Source organism: Manacus vitellinus, unplaced genomic scaffold (genome assembly GCF_001715985.3).
Source record: "Manacus vitellinus isolate BGI_N305 unplaced genomic scaffold, ASM171598v3 scaffold_6_pilon, whole genome shotgun sequence".
Taxonomy (NCBI): domain Eukaryota; kingdom Metazoa; phylum Chordata; class Aves; order Passeriformes; family Pipridae; genus Manacus; species Manacus vitellinus.
The window spans coordinates 1,279,135-1,302,092 of NW_021940750.1; the positions used below are offsets into that span (position 1 = coordinate 1,279,135).

At 38.3% G+C, this 22,958-nt stretch overlaps 1 protein-coding gene across 1 annotated transcript in view; it reads left to right on the forward strand.

Annotated features, from left to right (window-relative positions):
• HSD17B12 (hydroxysteroid 17-beta dehydrogenase 12) overlaps positions 1-22,193 on the forward strand; it is a 69,846-nt gene extending 47,653 nt beyond the window's left edge. Inside the window, exons 7-11 of the mRNA XM_018082098.1 lie at positions 5,434-5,468; positions 10,795-10,876; positions 14,201-14,266; positions 20,230-20,379; positions 20,514-22,193. Of these exons, the coding sequence (XP_017937587.1) occupies positions 5,434-5,468; positions 10,795-10,876; positions 14,201-14,266; positions 20,230-20,379; positions 20,514-20,618 (438 nt within the window). The 3' untranslated portion in view covers positions 20,619-22,193. The remainder of the gene's footprint in view (positions 1-5,433; positions 5,469-10,794; positions 10,877-14,200; positions 14,267-20,229; positions 20,380-20,513) is intronic.
• The last annotated feature ends 765 nt before the right edge of the window (positions 22,194-22,958 follow it).

Genomic DNA, 22,958 nt, shown 5'->3' on the forward strand with positions numbered 1-22,958 from the left:
TCTCTTTCTCTCTCTCTTTCTCTCTCTCTTTCTCTCTCTCTTTCTCTCTCTCTCTCTCTTTCTCTTTCTCCCCAGTGGGAGGATGATTTAGCCAAGTGCATAAATGCAAGTTTATAACAGAGAGGGACAGTTGCCAATACTTGGGAAAGGAGTAAGTGTTCTGTGAAGGTGGTCATGAATATCATTCAGATGGTCCAGAGGGAGAAATTCAATGCTTTGTTTTCCCAACTTGATGACTTTTAACCTAAGAGTGTGATACACAGAAAGCCGGATCAAGGGAAATGTAGCTGTGATAAATATTTTTCAGCAATAGTCAGAGAATCACTAGGGATTTTTCCTCAAAGTACAAGTAACTTGGGGAAATTCAGGAAATCCTAGAGTTCTGTAGCTTTCTATAGATTTGGGGCTGACACAAATACATATTTCACCTCTGGAAAGAGAAGGTTCAACCTTATTATTTGAGTAGTCTTTTTCCTGTGTAAAGGGCAAGGGGCGAAGGATGGCTGTTTTTAGGGCTTTCCCTTTTAAACTGGAATCTGAAAGTTAGAGGATCTAAATAGGGAAAACTTTCTCCTCTAAAACTGTTGCTCAAAAGAAAGTCTGATAATAAACACGGCATGCAGCATCTTATATTCATAGTTCCCTTGTATGTCCTGTGCCCCTGACACGTCCACATGGGTTACTGTGTGAATTTCTGTTAACATCAGGTTTACTTGCTAGTTCTTACAAATATAAACGATTCTTGTTTGGCTTGGGGTATGAGCTGCATTAAGAAGTTATTTTTTCAAGAGAGACACTTTAAAAAAAACTTAGTAGATGCTGAGAATAGGTCTCATAGTCAATTTAACTACCAGTGCATGAGTACAGTTCCTTAGCTCTTTCAGTCTCTGCAGGCAAGCGTAGCATAGGCATGGTGCCAGTTAAACAGCTAGTGAATTTATGAACTTGTGTGCATTTATGAACTTGTGCCTTTGCCCTGGCACTCTAAATTATCTTATGGTAGCAATGATGTTTTTGTACGTGAGTGGATGCACTACAGGGAACTGCTGGTCTTAAAAAGTTATGTTGCTGTGAGTTGTTATAATTTCACCCCAGATTTGTGAATGAGGGAAGCTTCTTAGCTACATAACAAAGCAGAAAACTTGTCCAAGTTCTGTAGCTTCATGCTTTGTTGTATTTGCACAGCCCTAATTACAGATCATTATACCCTTTTGAAGTGGAAAGAATGACTTGCAGTCATAACATAGAATGATTTGTCTCTAAATATACAACTGTGGTATTAGATTTCTGGCTTTGTATAACAGTTATGTGGCCCATAAGATAGGAAGGATGACTTTAAATATTTACCTCAGCTTTTCCTACTGTATTTTAGTAGTCTGAGTGAATATCACTTGAAAGATATTCAAAATTTTACACATTATTACTCTTTCCCTAAGCTCTGCTTCTGAGCTATTGCTTAGATTGGAGTGAGAAAAGACTACAGAGATCACTAAAATGGGAGGTTTTCTTTGGAAGAAGAAACTCTGGAAATACATGGTTATAATTTCTAACTATTTGTTAGTCCTCTAATAGCAGCTTTTAAATATAGCACCTGCTTTAGAACATAAATCCAACCATAAGTCTGTGCATTTTTGTATTTGCAAGTAGGAATCTTTCCTTCATTGGAATAAACATGGTGTTACTTCTTCCAAAATTAGAAGGTAGAAGACAGGTTTGGTGAGGAAGAGTGGACAATGCAACCCATGCTTGCCAGGAATGTAATAAATGCAGTTGCAGATAAAGGGACATCAAGAAATGTTAGCTGCCTGTAAAAGATTATTGAAATGGTCTGTAATCAATCTCTGCCTTAAGTTAGCTGTTTGCTTTGAGCATCCTGGAACTTGAGATCTGGATGGTTAGATGTGAAAGAAGTTGGCTTAAAAATAATGCAGCCCTCCAAACCAAAGGAACTATACCCCAAACTCTATATGTATATATTAAATAATTGAAAAATAAACAAACTGCAACAACTACTACTTCAAGGTTGTGTGCTAAACATTTTTGCCAGACTGTATTGCTAAACATATTTGCCAGAGATTAACAATTTCTGATGTTGAGGAGACTGTCCTGAACAAATTTCTCAGATGCACATATGCACACACACACATGCTCACTCTGATCTAATGCAAATTTTCAGAAGGAAAAAAACCAGTTTATTTTGGATATTCTGGCAGTTTTCACATAGCCTAGTGTATAACTACTTGTCTAGAATTACCTGAGTCTTCAGAGTCTTGGGAACATTCACATTTTCAACTGTAGCATCACATGTCTGTGGAAAGTAGTATTCCTTCAGAAAAATGGTTATGTGAAGGAAGCCTAAGAGTGTTCAGTGACCGCCAACTGATGGCACTCTTCTTAGAGTAGTTCCTAGCCTCTCCCTTAGGTTTCTTGACACTTCCTTCTTCCTTAGATTGCCTTCAGAGAAACAAACACTACCATAGAGTTCTCTGACATCCTACATGCTAATTCCTATAGACTCAGACTTGGAATGCTTTGCAATTTATGAAATACATGCCATTACAGAACTGGTGTCTCTAAACCAGACCTACCTAGAATTTGGATTCTTTATCTAGTTCTAGATGTTTGGTTTTTAACTGCCCCTTTCATAATGGCACGTCTGAGATTATTGCTGTTGAAGACAACGGTGTTCACCACTTTGGCTGTTTAGGATAAGGGTCATGCAATACAAGCACATATGGACACCGTTATTAGTGGTAAAACTACATTTCTGCTATTTATTGTTTTATTTTAATTAAGGCTGGAAATATTTCACGTGTGTGTACAATGTATAAAATTGCCAGGCTGGAATATTGCTGCAGAATATCCTGCCAGTGTTTTTCCAATAGTGCTTTCTGAGTGTGGACTTGGCTGGGTCAGGTGAGACTGACTCAGAGATCTACCTTCTGTTATCTTATTCTTTAAAAAAAAAAAGGTATTTTTCTGTATATAAAGATACTGCATGTTCATATATATATCTCTTCACACATCACAAGATGTAAAAGTACTGACAGCAAAAAGTTTTTGCCCTATTTCACAGATTTTTGAAATTCCCCGAAAATATTAATTTTAATGAAACAAATGGAAGTGGTGTTGACTATGAAATCCAGTTTTACCATCAGTATTTTTCTGTGGAGGGGGAAAAAAATTGACTGCCTGTCCAGCTTAACTGTAGAAATGAATCATTTAACCCAGTTGGTGGTGAGAGACTTCATAGTTTTTTATTTTGTGTAAGTCCCCCCAATTATTGTAGCATGTTCTTCTATGCTCTCATTTGGATATCAATAGTAACCAGCACATCGGTGATAAACTGTTAGAGCTCCTTGGTGGGTTGCAGTTTGGATTTAGACCATGAATGCATTTGTGTGGATTTACAACAGAAGCTTCAAACTGTGGGGGTCCCCTCTGCATTACAATGGGAGATCATGTACTGGTTTTTTACACCGTTTATGGGTTGCCTGAGGGAAGGCAATTTCAGACCAAGTCCATGTGCCAATCTGTAGTGATGATATGCAGCATTACACTGCCCTGAGAGGCAAAAAACCAGTATGCTGCTTTTTACCAAGGGACTTGTAGAAGAGATCATAAAACTTGCATCAGATAAAAGATCTTCCAGTCTTGAACTAGCCTTAAAATCAGCCCAAATCATTCTTTACCCTTTAACATTAAAATAAATAGTTGATTCTACATCTCTTTTGATGCATTAGAGTATGAAAAAGCTCATGTATGCTTAAACTTAATGCTAGATATTTTTTTGATATTGCATGGGATCTATTTCCTTGGTGGTGCTTATCAGCTCTGAATACTTAGTTTGATGTGTGGGGCAGTACTGACAGCTAAGTGTGTCAGCAGCTGACTTCATGAAAGTAAGGTCTGTTCAGCTCCTACCTGTACAATCCCTTATCAAAACAGTCATGCAGTGTGGCTGATGGCAGAATCTATTCTAAGGAGAAATGCCAATAAAATGCAAAATACAGCCCTTCTCTGCCATTTTCTTTGTGTGTCAACTGCAATCAACTGAGGTTGTTTTCTTTTGTGTTTTTTTCTCCTTTATTCCTAAAAGGGTATGTTTTATAATGTAAAAATAAAAACAAACAAAAAACCTCAAACCCAAATTGAATCATATGTAAGTGGTAATGCAATGGTGATAGTAAAACCAATAGCTTGCTGCAATGAGATTTGTTTCTCTGTAATATAAGTGCTTACAGGTGTTTTGTGTGCCTGTATATGCTGATTTCTTTTGTGTGTGTGTTTTTCCTCCTATATTATTCAAATATTCAATGTTTTAATTTATCAAGGTCATTTAGTATCAGGGGGCGTACCATTATGTTTTGGTGTCTGCTGATTTTAGTATTTTTTTGCCCCCTCCTCACTGCATTCTCAAAAACTTTGTTGGAACACCTTTTGGATATCATAAGTGGTAGCAATTTATATGTTTTGTCTGATCTGTCTTTGGTGTCAATGAGGTGACATTAAAAGAGTTGGTCGGGGGCAGGGTAGTATTTGGCAGAAGCTGAACTTTGACATTATTTCTTAAAAGCAGAAGTTTTGGATTTAAAATGTATTTGAGGATGGTAGTAACTAGTAGCAGGCAAATTAACTATTTTACACTAGTTAAAATTTTGTCCAAGTTTGGATTGATGCTTGTTTGTTTCCCCTGTCAGAGATGCTCTGTCTGCAACTAGGAAGCTTGTTTTAGGATTACTGTTCTAGAGAATCCTTCAACCAGCTTGTAGATAGATTGCTTGGAGTCATAATGGAGGCAGGAGCTTCCAGAGCAGTGAGGAGGTTTGCAAGGCTACTTTCCTTATGGGGGTGTAGGTTTTTCAGTGTAAAAACATCTGTGTAGTCAGCAAAAATGTTTTGGGGTCTTAAGTATTTTCTGTGGGTCATATAATGTAGGAAACTTATATTCACTAGTTCTGTCCAGTGCTCTTGCTGCTCCATAATATATTTTTATCCTAAACTCAGCAGTTCAGTAAGCCCAGCTAAAATGTATTGGATATTGTTTTGAGTCTTGGCATAGGTGGTAAATTTAGTCAGTCTTGGTACTTACGGTGAGGAGAGAAAGACAGTACATATACTGTAGTGCTCTGGCGTTTTAATGTTCTTTAGAGGCCATGAATGCTGCAGAGTGGTGAAGACATTTGTTTTATTTACTCTTATGCTACTAGCTGGATGTTTTCACCAGATTCAGTGCACATACTACTTGACAGAGCGAAGTTATCCAGGTAGAATAAAAATAAACTGCCTACGCAAAGTATGGTCTCTACTTCCCCGAGCCGAGGTTGGGGTGGAGGGGGTGGCAGCTGCTTCTGGGAGGAAGGGAGGCTTCCCTCGGTCTCTGGCTGTCTGGTGTCTGCATTCTCAGCCATCACGAATGTTTTCCTTTTGCAGATGACACGATTGGTGCTGCCCGGCATGCTGGAAAGGTGAGTCACACTAACACTATCCAGACAAAGTCATCATTATTTATAGGGGAGAATCCTTTCTTGAAAAATTCATTACTGTGACTAATCAGCCTAGTCTCCATGTTTTAATGGCAGAGTATTGCTGAGTGAGTCACGCTGATGGTGCATGAATCATCAGACGGTGGAAGCCTTTTCCACTCGATTCCCTTTTTATTTTTCCTCTCCCTTCTCCACTGTTGTGGTGATTCCTTTTAGAACAGAATTAAAAAGCCCATCTGACTCATCAGCACTAACTCAACAACCTGCTATTCTGAGGGGGTGGTTACAGTTCCTGGGAATAACCTTCTTAAGGCTATTTCTCCCTAAGTCATTGTAAGTAAAATGGATGCAAAGAATATGTTCTCATTATACAGTAGGAGGTATATTGAGGAAAGTCTGTGATCATTTGGGAAAGTAGAATTGGAGACCAGCTCTTTAAAATAATACACCATTGTCTCCACGGAAGACATGTACTGACTTCCTAGCTAGCTCCCAGGTGAAATTAAAAGGTTCACAGCTTCCATTTAGTCCCTCCAGGCTATTTTCTAACTGATGCTGACTGTCCTGGCTGTTGGCCATCTCTGTTGCGGTGCTTGGCCCTGGCTTGCTGGGGGTTGCCCTGGATCAGGTTTGAGCTATGATCGCAATACTGGAGGAAACTCTGTAGAACCATTCAAACCAATATGGCAGGAAGAGCATATATATAGGGCGAACCTCCAAATCTGGCAAAGATGAAGAAAAAAAACTGGTATATTTTGTATCATCCCACTGCCTGGGAATCTTCATTGCAGACGAAGATTTAGTTATTCAAGTGATGCAGAGATGCATAGCATATGTTTCACATTTAAAACAAAGCTTCTTCCTGAGTACAAACTGTAAGAGCTAGGGGTCAGTATGGGAGTCAGTGTCTAGCATGTCAGGGTGATGGCAAGCTTAGATTTTTAGTTAAACAAACAAGAGATTTGAATAAGTTTATTTCATCTAAAGAAACTTGAATTAGAAATGAAGACCCAAGACTTGAGCTCTAGAGCCAGGAGTGTAGTATTTCCCAATGAAGCTGGAATAAAGGATGAGGGTTATAGAACAGTGGTGATAGCTACTCAGGGTTTGTAAGTCAGAAGTTACTCCTTGTCCTTGTACTATTAATGATAGATAAAGGGACTTGCCTTTTGTGAAACCACTGCTCTCTGAAGGTGCCCACATGACCAAACCATTCTGGTTTTGAAGGAATTTAGTGTTGTTTCCTTACTAGATTCTGGAACTTAGATCTGACAGTTTCTTGACTCAGTTTCTTCTTTGGTTAAAGAAACATTGTAGCTATCCATTTGGCAGAGTTGATCTCTTCAGCTTCTCAGGAGAGAATGATGTATACTCTACTTGTATATGTTTTTCTGTTATCAACCCAGGTAAGATGATTTGAATGAAAGGCAGCAAACCAGTATCCTGCTAACTTCTTTTTCTGACTGCCCTTAAGCACACCATATCATTTTTACTCTCACTTCTCCTAACTGCATGACTACCTCAGGAATCCCAAAGATAAATGTTCAAAAATCCTGAAAAAAAAGGTTAATAGTGGTTAAAAAAATAAAGTACACATCTTGAACTTTTTCCTTTAAACTACTGCTCCATTTGGATGAGGCCTTGGTTTCTGTCCCAGGAAAAAATATTTGAAAAAGCTTCCATTTTCTGTTTGATTTTTGTGAAGTTGGTTGGGTTTGCAGTGCACAGAAGCAATGTCTGCAGCTGCCAGCTCTTGCACAGTCATAGCTCACAGGCCATTAATACAACTAACAGTCTGTAACCATAAGAGGACATGGATGTCCAACAAATCCAAGGGCATGAATGAATTGTAGCTGTACTCAGCTGCTCTTTAGGTCAACCATACATTTCTCACATGGGACCATGGGCTTGCTAGAGCTCCAAGCTCTAAGAATAAAACTAGACTAAGAATCTCATTGTTATTCCTCACTTGTTCAAGGAGGATAGCATGTTGAGTAGATAGATGTGACAAAGCACATTTTAGCATCTTGCAGCTATCTCTAGTGCATACTTTTGTGTATTTGAATGTTAGTTTTATGGCAGTATATTACAAGTGAAGTGCAAACATAGAGCAGACTTTGCATGCTTTGCATCCAGGTCTAATAAGAGAACATAAAGCTACATCTTGGTGTGCCTTTTTATTTATAATAACCAAAGCAGCATTAGGTGAATACCACTTCTGGTAATGGCATTTAGATTCTCTGCTGTGGCTTTTCTCCTGTGCTCTGAACACTTAAAGTGACAATTTATAATCTGCAGTTTTCTATTACACTTAAATGAGCAGTTCTTCTGTAAATTTTCAGGCTACTGTCTAACGTGGGAGATTCATAGAACTGAAAATTGAGGCTTGATGTCTTTGGGAGCAAAAAAGCCACCACCACCGAAAATCAGTTCACTGTTTTTAGACAAATACCAAACTATGGTATTTATTGCCAGAGAAGTAGCAAGTGCATAATTACATTACAGAAGAAGCTTGCTCTTTCCACTTGGCATGCAGCTGGAGCAGGCGCTGGTTGCCACAGCAACAGGGAGATGGCTAAATATAGCCTCCCCGGTGCTGGACCACTTAAGGTAGAATGATAGGAGGTGTGAGGGTGTGGGCCTGGCTCTGTTCATCTTAACCAACTTTTTTTTTTTTTCATTAACTGCACAGTCAAATTAGATGGAGCCAAAATTTATTTTTACCGCATTGATTCTCAAGTAATTCTTCAGATCCTGACCTAAAAACATTTTGTCTGCAATTCCTCTAAGAAGCAAAATAGTAATTGGAGTAATTGGAAGTATTCCCCCTACACACGTGCTTCTCAGTTTCATTTTATCTGGAGGTTTTAAGTTACAGGTGTTTAAGGCGAGGACTCTTCTCTTTAAAAAGTCAAAATACAAACCACAAAACCCCCAGTGGCATTGACTGCTTCAGAGAGACCAATACATGGAGCTTCTGCGACGGGCTGCTATTAATTTTTTGTTTTTCCAAGGTGATTTTCTTCACTAAGTCAAACCATTAATTCACTCCATCTAGGTGATGGTCACAACTCCTGCCAAAAGTTGCAGTCTAGCCAGACACTGCAAGACTTGTACTTACATTCTGAATGCCAGCCTCTCTTCTAAAGCTTCAGTTAGCTTTATAAGCATGAGGCTCATCTTTATCCATATCAGTGCGTATCCTTCTTTGAATCCTATTAAGCTTTTGTCCTCAATTAAGTTTTGTGGTAAGTAGTCCCATAGTCTGAATATGGGAGAGCGCTTTCTTTTATCAGATCTAAATTTCAGTCTTTCATTTAAATAAGTGTCATCTTTCTTTTGTATGCTGAGAGGATAAATCAAGATCTTGATCTTTTTCATTCATTAGTTTGTATACTCTTATCATGGGTGCTCTTAATAGTCTCTTAAATAAGTAAATCAATGTATCAGGGTGGCTTTTTTTTTTCCTTCTCCTCCCCTTCCTTAAATCATCAGGTTCTTAATATTTGTACTGTATTTGGAGGGATAAAAATGTTCTGTAGACTGTGATAAAGATTTCGGTGGTGGTGAAGGATCTATCCCTGCCATTCCCAGAATTCTGTTCTTTGGCTAGTTTTGGTGACTGCTGCACAAAAAAACTCCCTCCTTGTTCAAGTTTTTCATGGAGGGGATAGTTGATTTGGAGACCCGTAAGATTTGTGATTAATTTGCATTATTTTCTTTAGTATGCATTCTCGGTTATTGATGCACTGTTAATATTGATTTTTCATCTGCCATTCTGTAGTCTGTTCACAAAGCAGCCTAAGCTCTTTAAAAAGTTCCTTACAGTATTCTCCAATCTGGTAATCTCTTAAAAACTGCATAAATGCTCGTTTGACTGCTAATCTCCATTTGAGCTCATGAATAAATACCACAATCACCACCTGTCTTGATATGAAAAACTTCTGGCATCCACTGTTAACCTTTGGCTTGAAAATTCATGAATAATTTGTGGTCTTATGTTTTCTATGCTACATATTTTGATCCACGTTACTACTTTATTTCACCAACCAAGGCTTGCAGGGCACTGAAAAATACAATGGACTTTGGCAAAGGTGTCTGAAATCCTGAATAATGGAAATTATTCTTTTCTGTCACATTTGCCATTTCATTCCTAGAGGCAAATCAATCACAGATGTAATTCACATTTATATCATGGCAGAAACCATGTTGGTTTGAATCTATTGTTGTGATTTCCAAAGTGTTTATATTGCTTTAATTTTTAATGGTCACTTAAATTACTGTTTGTTTTTAGGATGGTTATTTAAATCATTGTGGCAGCAGTGGCATAGGGTATACTTAGATGAACAGATATGAGAAACTCACATGTAAATCTGTAGGAGCTGAGCAGTGTGATGCCTACCTGCATGAATGTTCTCACTGCACTAAACACAGCATACTTAGTATGTTCAGGTAAACTGGCTTGAATTTACAACAGGGTAGGAAGAAGCAGAGACGTGTCTTTCACTATGTTGGACTGTCTCATAACACCTTCTAACAGTGTTATTGCCCTAATTTGCATGAAGCTTTTAAAAATTCTTTTTTCTGCCTAGCACTAAATATGTCTGGTTTTTAGGTAAAACTAGTCTTAGAAATAGCCATGGTCCAAATCAGTCTGTATTGGGTAATGCAGGAGTCTTTCTGTCCTACCTGCATATGCTTTAGAACTGCTTTGCAGAGCAGATGGTAGCTAATTTCTTGTATCTTTAACAAAATATTATTGTTTATAACCTTCAATGTTACTGTAATGCAACTGTAAAACAACTCTTACTTTCTGTGTCCACTGAATATCTTCCATAATTATTAAAACATTTCTGTATTTGAGCAGTAGGTTCAGACGCTTCTTATCTTGAAGATCCATCGTGAGGTAACTAGAAGATGAAAGGAATTATCAAAGTGTAAATTATACAACAAACCTGTGTTGCCATTTCTGTACCTTATCCCAAGATTTAGAAGTTCCTCTCGAACTTGTGCCAGCTTGACTCAATGGTTTTGCATAGTTTAGCCCAGTGTGTGTCTGCGTGTATATAAATATAGCTTTGATTCTCTTGCTCTATTGACCTTGAAGTTGTACTTGATTTATGCCAGCTGCTTGGATACTTAGAACTGTGCATGAAGTAAATTTCAGTTTAGGATTTGGTTAGGGGTTTTTAAACAGATCCTAATCTGAATTGCATCCTAAAAGGTTTGTTTTAGGCTTGCTGTAATTATCTGAAACATCAAATATGTTTCCTTTATTTCATGATAACATATCTTTGCTTCCTTTCAGATCAAAAGGGGTAATCCTGAATATCGCATCAGCTGCTGGGATGTATCCAACTCCACTACTGACTCTTTACTCTGCAACCAAGGTAAGTGTTCTTTTCTACACTAAAATCAAGTGTCAAACATAGGCCAACACTTACAGGAATAAATGTTTTGGTGTCCATCTAGTGGTGCTTTCATGAACTAAAAGTGCAGAGTTTCTACCTTGACTTTTTCCAATAGTGGAAGGTTGAGAGAAAACTGAGTGCAAGCGTTTATTGGCATGGAAATGACTATTTTATATATTTCCTCATGCATTACATTTTAACATGGAAAAGGATGCTAGTGTACCAAGCAAGCTTAGTGGGAGGCTGAGAAAGAACACTGACTAAGTTTAACACACGTTATTATTATTTTGATTTTGAGACTTTTTTTCTCCTAAATTCTGTGATGATTCTATGATCTACGTTTCATCTTAAATTTTTCTGCTCTGGTTTCTCTTTGTGTCATTGGGACAGTTTCGGTTTTTTGCAGCTGGTCTTATTTTTTTTCCCCCAAAGATAATTACAGGGAATTCTAAAACATCCCCCTAAAATATCTCCAGTGAATGCCGTAAAGACAGTATGGATACACACTATGGAACTGAAACATATGGGGTAAAACTGGATGCAAGAGACATTTACACTGGTGTTAAAGCGATATGGCACTACAGCTTTTTCAGCCATCCCTTGTAATTACCTGAAATACTCCCAGGGTTTCAGAGTCTAAGCAGAACCTTGACAGGATGAAGAAACCTTCAGTAGTGTCATTCACATCAGAACAGACCTACGTGTTCTCTACACTCTCAGTAACGTCTTCATACTCCCAGAAAGAAGTTGATGCACACTATTTTATTCATACTAAAGGAGAGGATATTTAAGTTTAGAAGTCTGAGGTGGTTTTAACTGATAGAATTTCTTCTTGAAATAGCTGTTTCCTGAGAGGACGGTTCTTTGTTTTAATACAAGTGGTCACTTTTGTTGTGGCGATGCCTTCAGCTTTATGGAATGAATTGAGCATCTGATTTTAGTGATAATATCCCTTATGCTGCCTTGGTTAGTCTTTTTTTCAATGGGAATCTCAAATATTTCTTCCCCTCCACCTAGAAGCTAAATTACAGGTCAAGTAATCTGCCTATTCTCAGTGCTGCTCATCTTCTACCACAGCAAGATTAGTGAGCATGAAAGTGACTCCCCTAATGTAGCTATAGAAAGACTGTATCTGCAATTTCTAGGTTTTTTTTCCCCTCATCTATATAGAGGGGATTTAAAGCATAATATCCTTCAGGTCTAAGTCAATGACTTTGACTAAATAGCAGGAACAGATGCAGTCCAACTCTTTAACCTTCCTGTGGAGAATTCCCTAGTTTACAATGAAATGAGACACTTTTAAAGGAATCATAGTGCTATTTTCTGACAGGTTTACCTATCTACCTGTGTTAATGCTAATGAGAAGTGAAATATGATTATACCTTCTCCTCCTTCCCTGTCATATCTTTAGTGTTTGGGTTTGATATTGGATATTTGGATATCCAAGGAGAAGAAATTTTCTCAAATGAAATGCTTATCTGCTTATTCAGGGAATGTTTACTTAGAGAGCATTCTTTAAGTTCACAATTTTTGGGAGACTTGAGCATCAGAAGTAGAAAACCTTTAAAAAATGCTTCAAGAAGAAAAACTCCAAAGCTTATTTGTATACTGGAAGTTGCTTTTTCTTCTCGTATGAAATGAACATTCTCTTTATGGCAAGCTCTTTGCAACCAGTAGAGATTAAAGTCTTTTTATACTGTATATTTGGAGCAGTATGTAATATCAGACTTCAGTCATGGAGGAATAGTTAGAAATTTGAATGATCAAAGCACTTTTATTAACATAATATAGTTCTTTTTAGTAGATTATTGGTATACTCTGTGCAGTTATCACAAGTTGACCTGGCAGCTGTGTTCAGGGACTGCACTGAACTATTTGCATATCTATGCACATGCCTTATTGTTGTGAGAGGATGCCCAGCTCACTTGAATAGTTACTCTAGACTAGACTTTCACACTTGTTCATGTTGAGTGCTGAATTTCATTACAAACTTAAGGGAAAGGGAGAAGAAAAGAACAATTGGACAGCAGATCAGCTTTTTTGGTTTAAGGAGCTTCCTTCTAGCTTGTACGTGTGACTTGAAGATGAAGAATAAAAGGACCTATTTGCTACATAGCAAAACCTAGTTTTCTTTCAGATCTTGAGTATGCTCAGAAGAGTGTCCATAGAAATAGACCAGTGGCATGGGAGTGTTTCTGTTGCTTCTTGTGTAGGCTGAGTGCAGTGGGATGACCTTGATAGGAGAAACACTGGGCGCTGCCAACTTCAAGTGCTGGTTTCAGTTAGGACTTTTGTTAAACCACCGGTGACATGGTGACCAAAGGAAGACTGTAAAACAGGTGCAGTACTAGAGCTTTGCTGTTTGTTTTGAAACTGGTCTGAAGAAACTGCTTCTTAAATACTTGAACCAATTTATTTAGTATTTATTTTAGCTTCAAGCATGGATAAGATAGCTTAGTTAGTTCAGTTGGAGGTACTCCATTCATCCTAGTTGGTTGTATCATTTCATTAAAACAAGAACCATAGCAGAACCTGATATTTTGTCTCACTGGACTGCAGGAGGGAAAAGTGGAAAGGTGGTTTAGAAGAACTCGGGAAGTGGGAATCTACACTGGTTTGAACTTCTGAGTAGCCTTGGATTCTTAGGATAATAATTCCTGGCATGGTTATGGAAGCGGCTGAATGAGCTTTGAGGGCATCTTTAAGGCAGGTACTAACGCCCACCTTTTAAGCCCTCTGACTTTTCTTTGAACTTTGAGTCTCATAATTTCTAAAACTTCCAGAAGTCTTGTAATTTCTAAAACTTCACTTCTTCTTTGGAAGAGAATCTGTGAAGGTGGACTTGAGGACTAGGAAGAAGTAACACCATAGGGTGGCATTCTTAAAAGCATAAAGGCAGAAGACCAAGTGTTTAAACACTATGTTCTAAAAACCATGCACAAGAGAAACCCACTTAAATTACTCTTGAAAAAGTATAAGGAGGTGACGTACGTAGTGAACAATGTGAACATATAAGTCTTATTTTCCTTTTTTTTACCTAGGCTTTATATAACAAATCTAGTTCTTTTTTCTTCTAAATTTGCTTAGATTGAGCCTCGCTTCTGTAAAAATACTTCATAAACATAGGGTTTCTATTCGAATGGCATTGCTCTTATATGCAAAGTTTCATTGAGAACCTGAGGTTTTTCACTTTGAAAACAGGAACTCTGAAGGGTAATTCAAATATGCTTCAAAAAAACCGGCAGACTAGAGTTTTCATTTTAACTTGTAGCATGCTGCATGTTTCCGTTCTTTTCTCTCTAGGTTTTTGTGGATTACTTCTCCCAAGGCCTCCATGCAGAATACAAGAGCAAGGGCATTATTGTGCAGGTGAGTAGTTTGTTTCATGTAAGTGTGGTTACCACAGCAACATTGGTGTCTTGGTAACAAAAAGGAATCAGCATATTCTCTTATTCATGACTGTGTGACACAGATTAAGGATAAACATTTCTTTTGATCCCATTAGCAGCTTTCTTACTTGGAAACAATGGGTCTTGGAGCAACAAAAAAAAATGGTTTGTTTTTGTGTGGATTTGGTTTGGGTTTCTAGCTCATGGTGCTATTTGAACCTTTATGTATAATGTGTTCCATAAAACTGTGCAACTCTGTAGAATATATCTTTATGCAATCTCATCTACTGGAATATACTTGTGGAGTGCATTTGTGCAGACGTTCCATTGGTAACAGCTCAAAAGACTCGGATAGTAGAGTCCCTGCAGTGTCAGTGAATCAACTACAAGTGTAAGCATAGTTGAAGAATGAACGAAAGCATCAAATATCCTTTGTGTGTAGTGAACTGATCTAATTTTTCATATTACTAATGAGTTTTGTTTCATGCTCCCCCTCATTTGCTTATCTTCCATGGTTTTATTTATTTTTTATGAGGCATAAAAGCAAACCAAACCAGTTTCTCACAGCTTTATAGGATTTTGTTTTAATATCACTTCTCACATACTCTTAGTTTTTGCTTCCAGTGTTGAAATTTCCAGCTTTGGCCGCAACTACTGATCTTTTCATTGCTGATTAAACCTGTTCTCTCCAGAACAAGAGTTAGTTTGATAAAAGTGGTATGAGATCTTACCTGTACTGTGAAGACACGGTATATCTTTTTAAAATTCATTTAGGGATCTTATGAACAGGATTAGCCTATGTCCATGTCTGTCATTCCTCTATTCTGTGTGGTGGTTCTCAAAACCATCTGAACTCTTGAGAGCACAACTTTTGTTACTGGCTAATAATATAGGGAAGTTGTTACCAGCTTAAGGCTATGTTACCTTTTTGATGTGCTAGATTTTTGTTTTCCTTAAAGCATACTTAACAAAACAAGAACTTATTACTAGGAAATGTCCCAGTTCCTGAGGATGGGTTGCATTAAGAAAAAAGACAATTGCTGGATGAGCTATTCCCATGCAGTCACTGACCCTTTAATGGGGCCCTCTTGTAAACCTAGATTTCACCTTATACTAAACATCTTAAGGAATACTCTTTATTTTGGGATCTGTTGGCAGTGGGGAGGAAAGGTAGCCAAGGTGGACCCTGAAAGCATTCTAACTGCTTGACTTTAGTTTTACAGTGATAACATTATAACTTGTAGTACAGCTCTGAAAGCATGACTTCTCCTTTGAGTGCTTGATTCTGTGCCCTAGCACTCTGGGATGTACCTTTAGCTAAACCAATGTGCACCAGTGTGCATAAGACGGTAGCATTCTGAACAGGTACAGTTTCACCACACAGGGTGGTTTTGTATGCTCTCAGTTTTTGAAGTGCATTAAGCTGGAGTAACTTGTAGTGGTGGTGTGAATTTTTGGGGGCGTGTTTTGTGGTACAGTATCTAACCTCTGCCTTTGTTTTCTGGTGTTTTCTTAGGTAAGGCTGCTCATAGCTACCTCAGTGTGAGAGTACTTAGGGACAGATGCTTGCAGGAGAAAGAAGTGTCACATCTTTGAGATGTCTTGTTTCTGTGTGTGTTTGTCTCCTCCTCCCCAAATTTTGTCTAAATAGTACTCTATCAGTTTGAGATGAGAAAAAGGAGAAGCAGGTACTGTTTGTTTAAGGCTATGAAACTATTGAAACTGAAAAGGTAAATAACCCGGTAACTCATGCTTAGCTAAAGGCATTAAACACAGTATGGATGTATATGGTCTAGAAAAGATTTTCTAGCTTTTGAGTATAGATAAGCCAGCAAAAGGGTTTTCAGTGTCTTACATTTTTAAGATTATAAACAAATTAAAAATTAAATGTAGCATTCTGTATCTACATTTGTGTTTTCCTGTACAAAGCTTCACAGGTTGTGCTAAGCTGTCTTTTTGTGACTCCAGTGTTGGCTAAGGGTGCTGAATTCCTGACAGTACTGTTCTTTATCCCCTAAATGTAGACAGTGAATTGCCATTGAGTTATCTGGTTCTGATGATCAATAGCTGTCATGGCTTCAATTTGTTATGCTAATTTTATTGCAGTCCGTGTCCTTGTTCTCTTGTTTCAGCCTAAGTCACTATAAACCACTAATGAATATTACAAGTACCTTCCTGTGAAGACTAGCTGATGTATCTCCTTCAATGCCTTAGGAAGACTGCATCCCTCTTAGATTATTTTTTTTTAAGTTAATCTCTGTGACCTTCAGAAGTGTAGCACTTTTAATTCCAAACTTGCCCTTCCAGCTGAGATCATAATTTAAACCAGTTAACTTTTGCCATGCCAATACTTGCAAAGTACCACTGTGTGAAAAGTGTAAAAACGTGCTGGAGCGATTTTAGCAATTTCTTACTTTCAACATAAAATGTATCAGTCTTGTTCAAGAGGATTGCCTCCTGAGGAAGCTTAGTTTTGATAGTAATATAGTGCTTTTGTTCCAATGTAGCCATCTTTAGATTAAAAATATACTCTTCTGGCTGACATGTCTACTTAATTTTACAGAAGCAGCACAGTATTAGCATGGTTTAAAATTCTGTATGTTTACATAGAGAAAAGAGGCAAAAGAAAAGGAATGAGGAATAAGTTGACAATGACTTTTCCCAAGACTTTTTGGGAAAGATCTCTCACTGAAAGGTTTCTGCAGACTTTCTGAAACCTTTGCTCTTTTACTATGTCTGCTTGGTTCTTTGTACATTTCATTTAGTCCCTTTTGTAACTTCAGTTAGTTACTGGCATTTTCTCTATGTACTTTGTTACTATGCATAGCAAAAGCCTAACAGTAGACACTTTCCCTACTGTTTTCTTTTATTGTATCCACTACATAAAATATCAAATCACAAAATCATTAAAATAGTCATTTAAAAGGATCTCTAAAAAGTTTTCTAACTTAACTCCTGCTCTCCCAGCAGTCGAATTGCCCAGCAATTAGCAGTGGGATTGCTGCTGATCCTAGGTCATGGGCTAGTCATGGCTTTATCCAGCCAAATCTTGGAAACCTTCAAGGACAGGGATGCTGTGAACTCTCTGGACAGCCTGTTTGACTGTAGTACTGCTCTCCTAGCAAAAAGGCTTTCTCCCTAGCGTCCAGTCTGACAGCCTGCAGCCAAAATTGGCTCGTTATTCTATCTGGTACTACCAAGAAGAGTTTGGTTCTTATCTTCATAAGTACCACTGAAATAACTTTAGACAGGTAAAAGGCCACCACTAGCTTCCTTTTTACCTCACTGAACAGGCCCAGCTCTCTTTCCAGGTATTCACAAAAGTGTGCTGTTACCAAACTAATGTCTAATGGCATTGTCTTCCCGCGAAGTTTTTTAGCTTTACCTTTTAGCTTTCCGTACAGGTCAGCTTTGGTTAATGCAATTCATTCATTTCCCCTTTGTGTCCCCCACATAGGAACTAGTAGGAAACTTCTTTGGCAACATCTGAGAGTTCAGATCTTTTTAATATCTTAAAAATAAGGTAAAATAGGTGATGAAATAGTGTAAACAAGCTATTCTGACTTTGGGGGACTTACTGTCATGTGACTGTTCAGGACTTGAGATCTGACTTCTTACATCCATATGATATTCAAGAACCTAATTCTAAGTCAGTTTTAATAAGCATCAGAGCTGTAAGCAGTAGCAAGTGTTTCAAGTGAGCAAGTGCAGGCTAGGCTTTCCCTGAATAAAGACAGTTATTTGGCCAGGTAGTGTGGGTTATATTTCTCTGAATGCAAAATGCTGAAACGCTTTAGGCAGTGAATTTTTGTTTTATTCTGTTATGCCAGTCTGAGCTTCTTGTGGGAAGGAAGAAAGGGGAAAAACTAAATAGATTCAACAGGTCTCTTGATAGGAAGAGGGTAAATCTAATGTATCTAAAATAAAATACCCCTCTTTCTGTTTTCTGGAGTGCACTTGGGAGAAGGAAAATGTTGAACTGTAATCCTGTGATTCTATGTGCCTTGAAATCTGTGGATGAATCCGGTAGTGCTACTATATGCTTGCTTTTTCAAGTATCCTCATGCACAGTTGTTTGCCCCTTCATGCTATCCAGTGGCTTAACTGGGTAATGCAGTTCACTTTTGAAGTCTGTTTTGAGCAGAGGAAGACAGAGAATAAATCATAACTGTTGTGCCACTAAGTGTGGGGATGTTGCTAATATAATTTGGTGGTGAATAAGAAGCCCAGCATTTTAATTTTTTTAAAAACACCAGACTTAGAGATTCAGTTTAGGAGTGTAATCTGAAAAATAGATGAGGTTCACATTCTGGAGCTGAAATGTGGTATCTGTGCTGTTATGGTAACAGAATGAGTAGTTTTCTTATCTAAGCATTTGTAGCTTTTGGTGACTTGAAAGGCAATGGTAACTGCTTACACTTCTGAAATTTAAGTCTCCATGTTTTTCCTTTCTATTTCAAAGTGGATTCACGCAGTATATTTTTAAAAGTCCCATTTATAGAGAGAAGGGCATGGTTTTGATATTCTAAGGTGAAGAAATGAGCAGACATACCAATGTTTCCTGCTTGTGGTGGTCAAATTCCTGTTGAAATGTGCATGGCTATGGCATGGATAAGCACTCAATGAGAACTGAAGGAGTCCTTTCCCCCATGTGCTATGCTGCTGAGAGCATGACAGTAAACGTTTCTGAGGTCAAGCATGTGTGATTGTTGTTCTTCAAGAGACTAACATGGGGAAGCAAGTTTACAAACTACAACTTGCCAAAATATACTGATTCTTGGGATAGTATTCTCATTTGGAGAAGTGGACTTCTCAGGTACCTGCTGTAAAGGTACATGAATGGTAGTGCTCACTAGATGAGCAATAGTGACCTTATGGATTGAATCACAAGTAGAGCCACCAACAGTGTCTTAGGAGGTCCTTGTCAAAGTGTTGGTAAAGTTCCAACCTTTCTAAGCCTGTGAGATATGGTATGTTTAATATCTAAGTGGCTATAGATAAGGGTTTTTTTGATTACATTTTTAGAGGCCTAAATTGAGGACAAGTTGAAAGCATTGCCAAAGCCATGACTATGAGGAAAGAACATTGCTTCCTATTGTACAAGTGTATATGCATTTTCCTTTCCTTCTCAAGTAGCACGAGCTGGGGATAGGTGGAATGTGGTTTTGGATCCCTTAGGTCTATCTTGCCCTACCACAGACATGCCTTTGTGCTATCAACATCCCTCCATCAACAATATACCCATGCTGCTTCCTCTTGCTTTTTCATTATGGGCCGTTATGAGACCCAGCATCACTTTTTCTGTTGGTTCCAAACATTGCTATAAAAGCCTGTGCTATAAAAGACTGTGCTCTGTTTCTTCATCCTTCCTTACGTCCTTGAGTACTCTGGTACTGATAATCTCCTCTATCCTCTGAGCCCTGCTGTGGAGTTACACAATGTTTCAAGTCTCTTGGTGTTCTCTTTTCTTCTTACTCCCCCTGCCTTCCCGTTTGTCTCTGTACCAAACTGCAGAGTGGTTACTATAAAATCCCTGTCTTGGATTCTGTGCCTCCTTCCCAAGCAAACACTGGGAGTTTACTACAGAGAAGCAACAGTAGAGCATTTTCTGTTAAGCACTTGGAATGAAGTTTTGTACTTGCAAGGTAAATTGTACAAACAGCTTTTCAACCATGTGCTTGCAGGAGCGGTTTTTCTAGGGCTTCAGCTGGGGATGCTGACTGTCAACAGATCACTGAACTATGTCCAAATATGACCCGCAGGTTATCTGATTAAAAACGTTTTTGATCTTACATTGTGATCCCATTATGATCTTAGAATTGAAAATAAGGCTGGCTTAAGCTAGAATCAGGTTATCTGATTTCCAATTACTTTAGTTCCTTGATGGATCTGTAAGTTAATCTGAAAGCATGCTCTACTTACCATGATTTTTCCTATGTGCAGAGTGTTCTACCATATTATGTGGCAACAAAAATGTCAAAAATCCGCACACCGACCTTTGATAAGCCCAGTCCTGAAACATATGTCAGAGCTGCCTTGAGCACAGTAGGCCTGCAGTCCCGGACCAATGGGTGCCTACCTCATGCACTCATGGTAAGTCACCTTGGAAAATGTAAGGGTCTGAAATGTCCTTTGTGTTTATTATGGAAAAAGAGTCTTTAGTACAGCCTATAAAATGCTGAGACCTCATGCCCTCCTTTTTGTTTTATTCTTTTTTTTTTTTTTAGGCATGGGTCTTCTCTCTTCTACCTTCGTCTACGGCCATTAACTTAGTCATGAAAACAAACAAACAAATACGGGCTCGTTATTTGAAAAAAGTGAAGCAGAAGTAAATTGGAGACAACTTGATCTTGGAAGCCTGGGACTCCTGCAGGTTCTATACCTGCAGCATCAAGTAGACCTAATGTTTTAAACATCTTCAATAGTAGGTGTACTTTCTAACATGCAAAACAGTCTTGTTTTCAGGATACAGGTGAAACAAAACTGTTGATTTTCAATTTTGATTTAAAAATAGGCTTTATTTGTTTATAGATATTATGAGGGGGGAAGTGCTTTGAACTAAAATTGCACTGTGCTTTAAGAAATACTTTCATGGACTTGATCAGACATCGTGCTGTTGAGGAACATCTTGGTTATATCGTGTCCATCACATCTATGTATTGTGCTCATGGGTGAAGGGCAGAAAAAGAGTAGTACTCACAGGTGGGCAGGAGAGGAAAGGGAGCATATTTATCTAAAAAGGTAACCTAGCACTATTTCCAGAGTATTGACCTCTTTCTCAGCTCAGGTTTTGGATTCTGCACTGTCAGCCAGCTCATGAATGCTCCCCTGCTTACATAGTCCAGTGTGATTTTTTGGTTATGAACTTGAGGGAAATGGGCCAAAAACAAAAATAAGTGTAATAGCTCATCTATAAATATATACATAAAATAACATTGCAAAAAGAAGCTAAATTCTTGGGTCTTGAATATGGATTCTACCTTTTCAGTAATATGTAATCTTCACAATTTGTAATAACATTTTTAAAAGTTCAGTGCCTGCTCTTTGTAATAGGTGGTGATAACACAATGTAGATAAATGTCACAAGTTACACGTTATATGCTGGTTGCTATGTAAAAGATTATGGGTACTTTAAATACAGAGCTTGAAATGAGTTACTCTCCTTGCAACGGTGGTTAAATTCTTTTTGAGGTATGTATCAGTCTGTGTTTTTGGTGAGGCCCTTTGAAATGTGAATCCTGAATATTTAGACAGCTTTAAAAGTGAGAACCAGTAAACTTTTCAAAATGTAGAACATTTTTAGTTTAGTCATGTTAAAATTAACTGATTTGTTTCATGGTTCTATTCTAAAATGGAGTGCTCCAGTGAGGCTCAAGTTACCTGACTCCAGGACACAGGGATCAGAGTACGTGAGAGAAGTCTGCACTGCTGTCTTCTGCATTTACCTAGTCTTTATTTAAAGATTTTGATCTCTAACATTCCTTTTTATAAAAATAAAATGTATAAAACTTGCAAGGCAAATGAAACTGTAAGCAGCTACCACTGTTTTCTGTGGTGACTTCCTATGGTTGAAAAGGGGGGGTTGTTTTCTATCCTTCAAAGAATAATTTCAAGCTCTGATTTTGAAGTAAAATGTATTGCACTGAGACGTGATTTGGGGCTAACATTTCTGTACATTGAAAAAACCTGAATACCGATGCAATGGTGCTGATCAAATCTGAGATGCAGATCCTATCCCATAGTTTTCTTAATTTTTTGGAACAGGGATGGTAAAGTCAGTGGTATTAGTTCTGTAAGAGCACATGATTTGGTTTGCTCTGGATCTGATGTGGAAGCATTGGACTAAAAAATCTGTATGTTTTTGACTTTGTAAAACAAATAAAATGGAACTTACTCTGACTCTTTAATGTGTTGTTCTTTTTCTTTAAAATATTTGCCTGTACATTCAAATGCCTGATTGTCCTTTATCGTGTATAATAACACAGTGAAAATTACTGTACTTTTACATGCCAAAACCAAAGCTTTCATTAATCTGTTTTCCTGGCTGTTATCTACTCCCTGTCTGGGTTGCATCAGGCACAGCATCACTGGCCAATCGAGGAAAGGAAGGTGATTGTCCTGCTCTACTCTGCACTAGTGTGGCCTCTCCTCGAGTCCTGTGTACAGTTTTGGGTGCCACCATATAAGAAAGATACAAAGCTGTTGGAGAGTGTCCAAAGGAAGGCAGTGAAAATGGTGAAGGGCCTTGAGGGGAAGCCATACAAGAAGTAGCTGAGGTCACTTGGTCTGTTCAGCCTGGGGAAGAGGAGACTGAGGAGACATCTCATTGTGGTCTTCAGTATCCTTGTGAGGGGAAGCAGAAGTGTAGGTACCAATCTCTTTTCACTGGTGACTGGTGACAGGACCCGAGGGAATGGCCTGAAGCTGAGTCAGGGGAGGTTTAGGTTGGACATTAGGAACAAGTTTGTCACCAGAGGGTGGTTAGGCACTGGAACGGTCTCCCAATGGAAATGATCATGGCACCAAGCCTTCCAGAATTCAAGAAGCGTTGGGACAATATTCTCAAACACATAGTGTGATTTTTGGGGCTATCCTGTGCAGAACCAGGAGCTGGACTTAAGATGATCCTTGTGAGTCCCTTCCAGCTCAGGGTATTCTATGATTTAACAGTG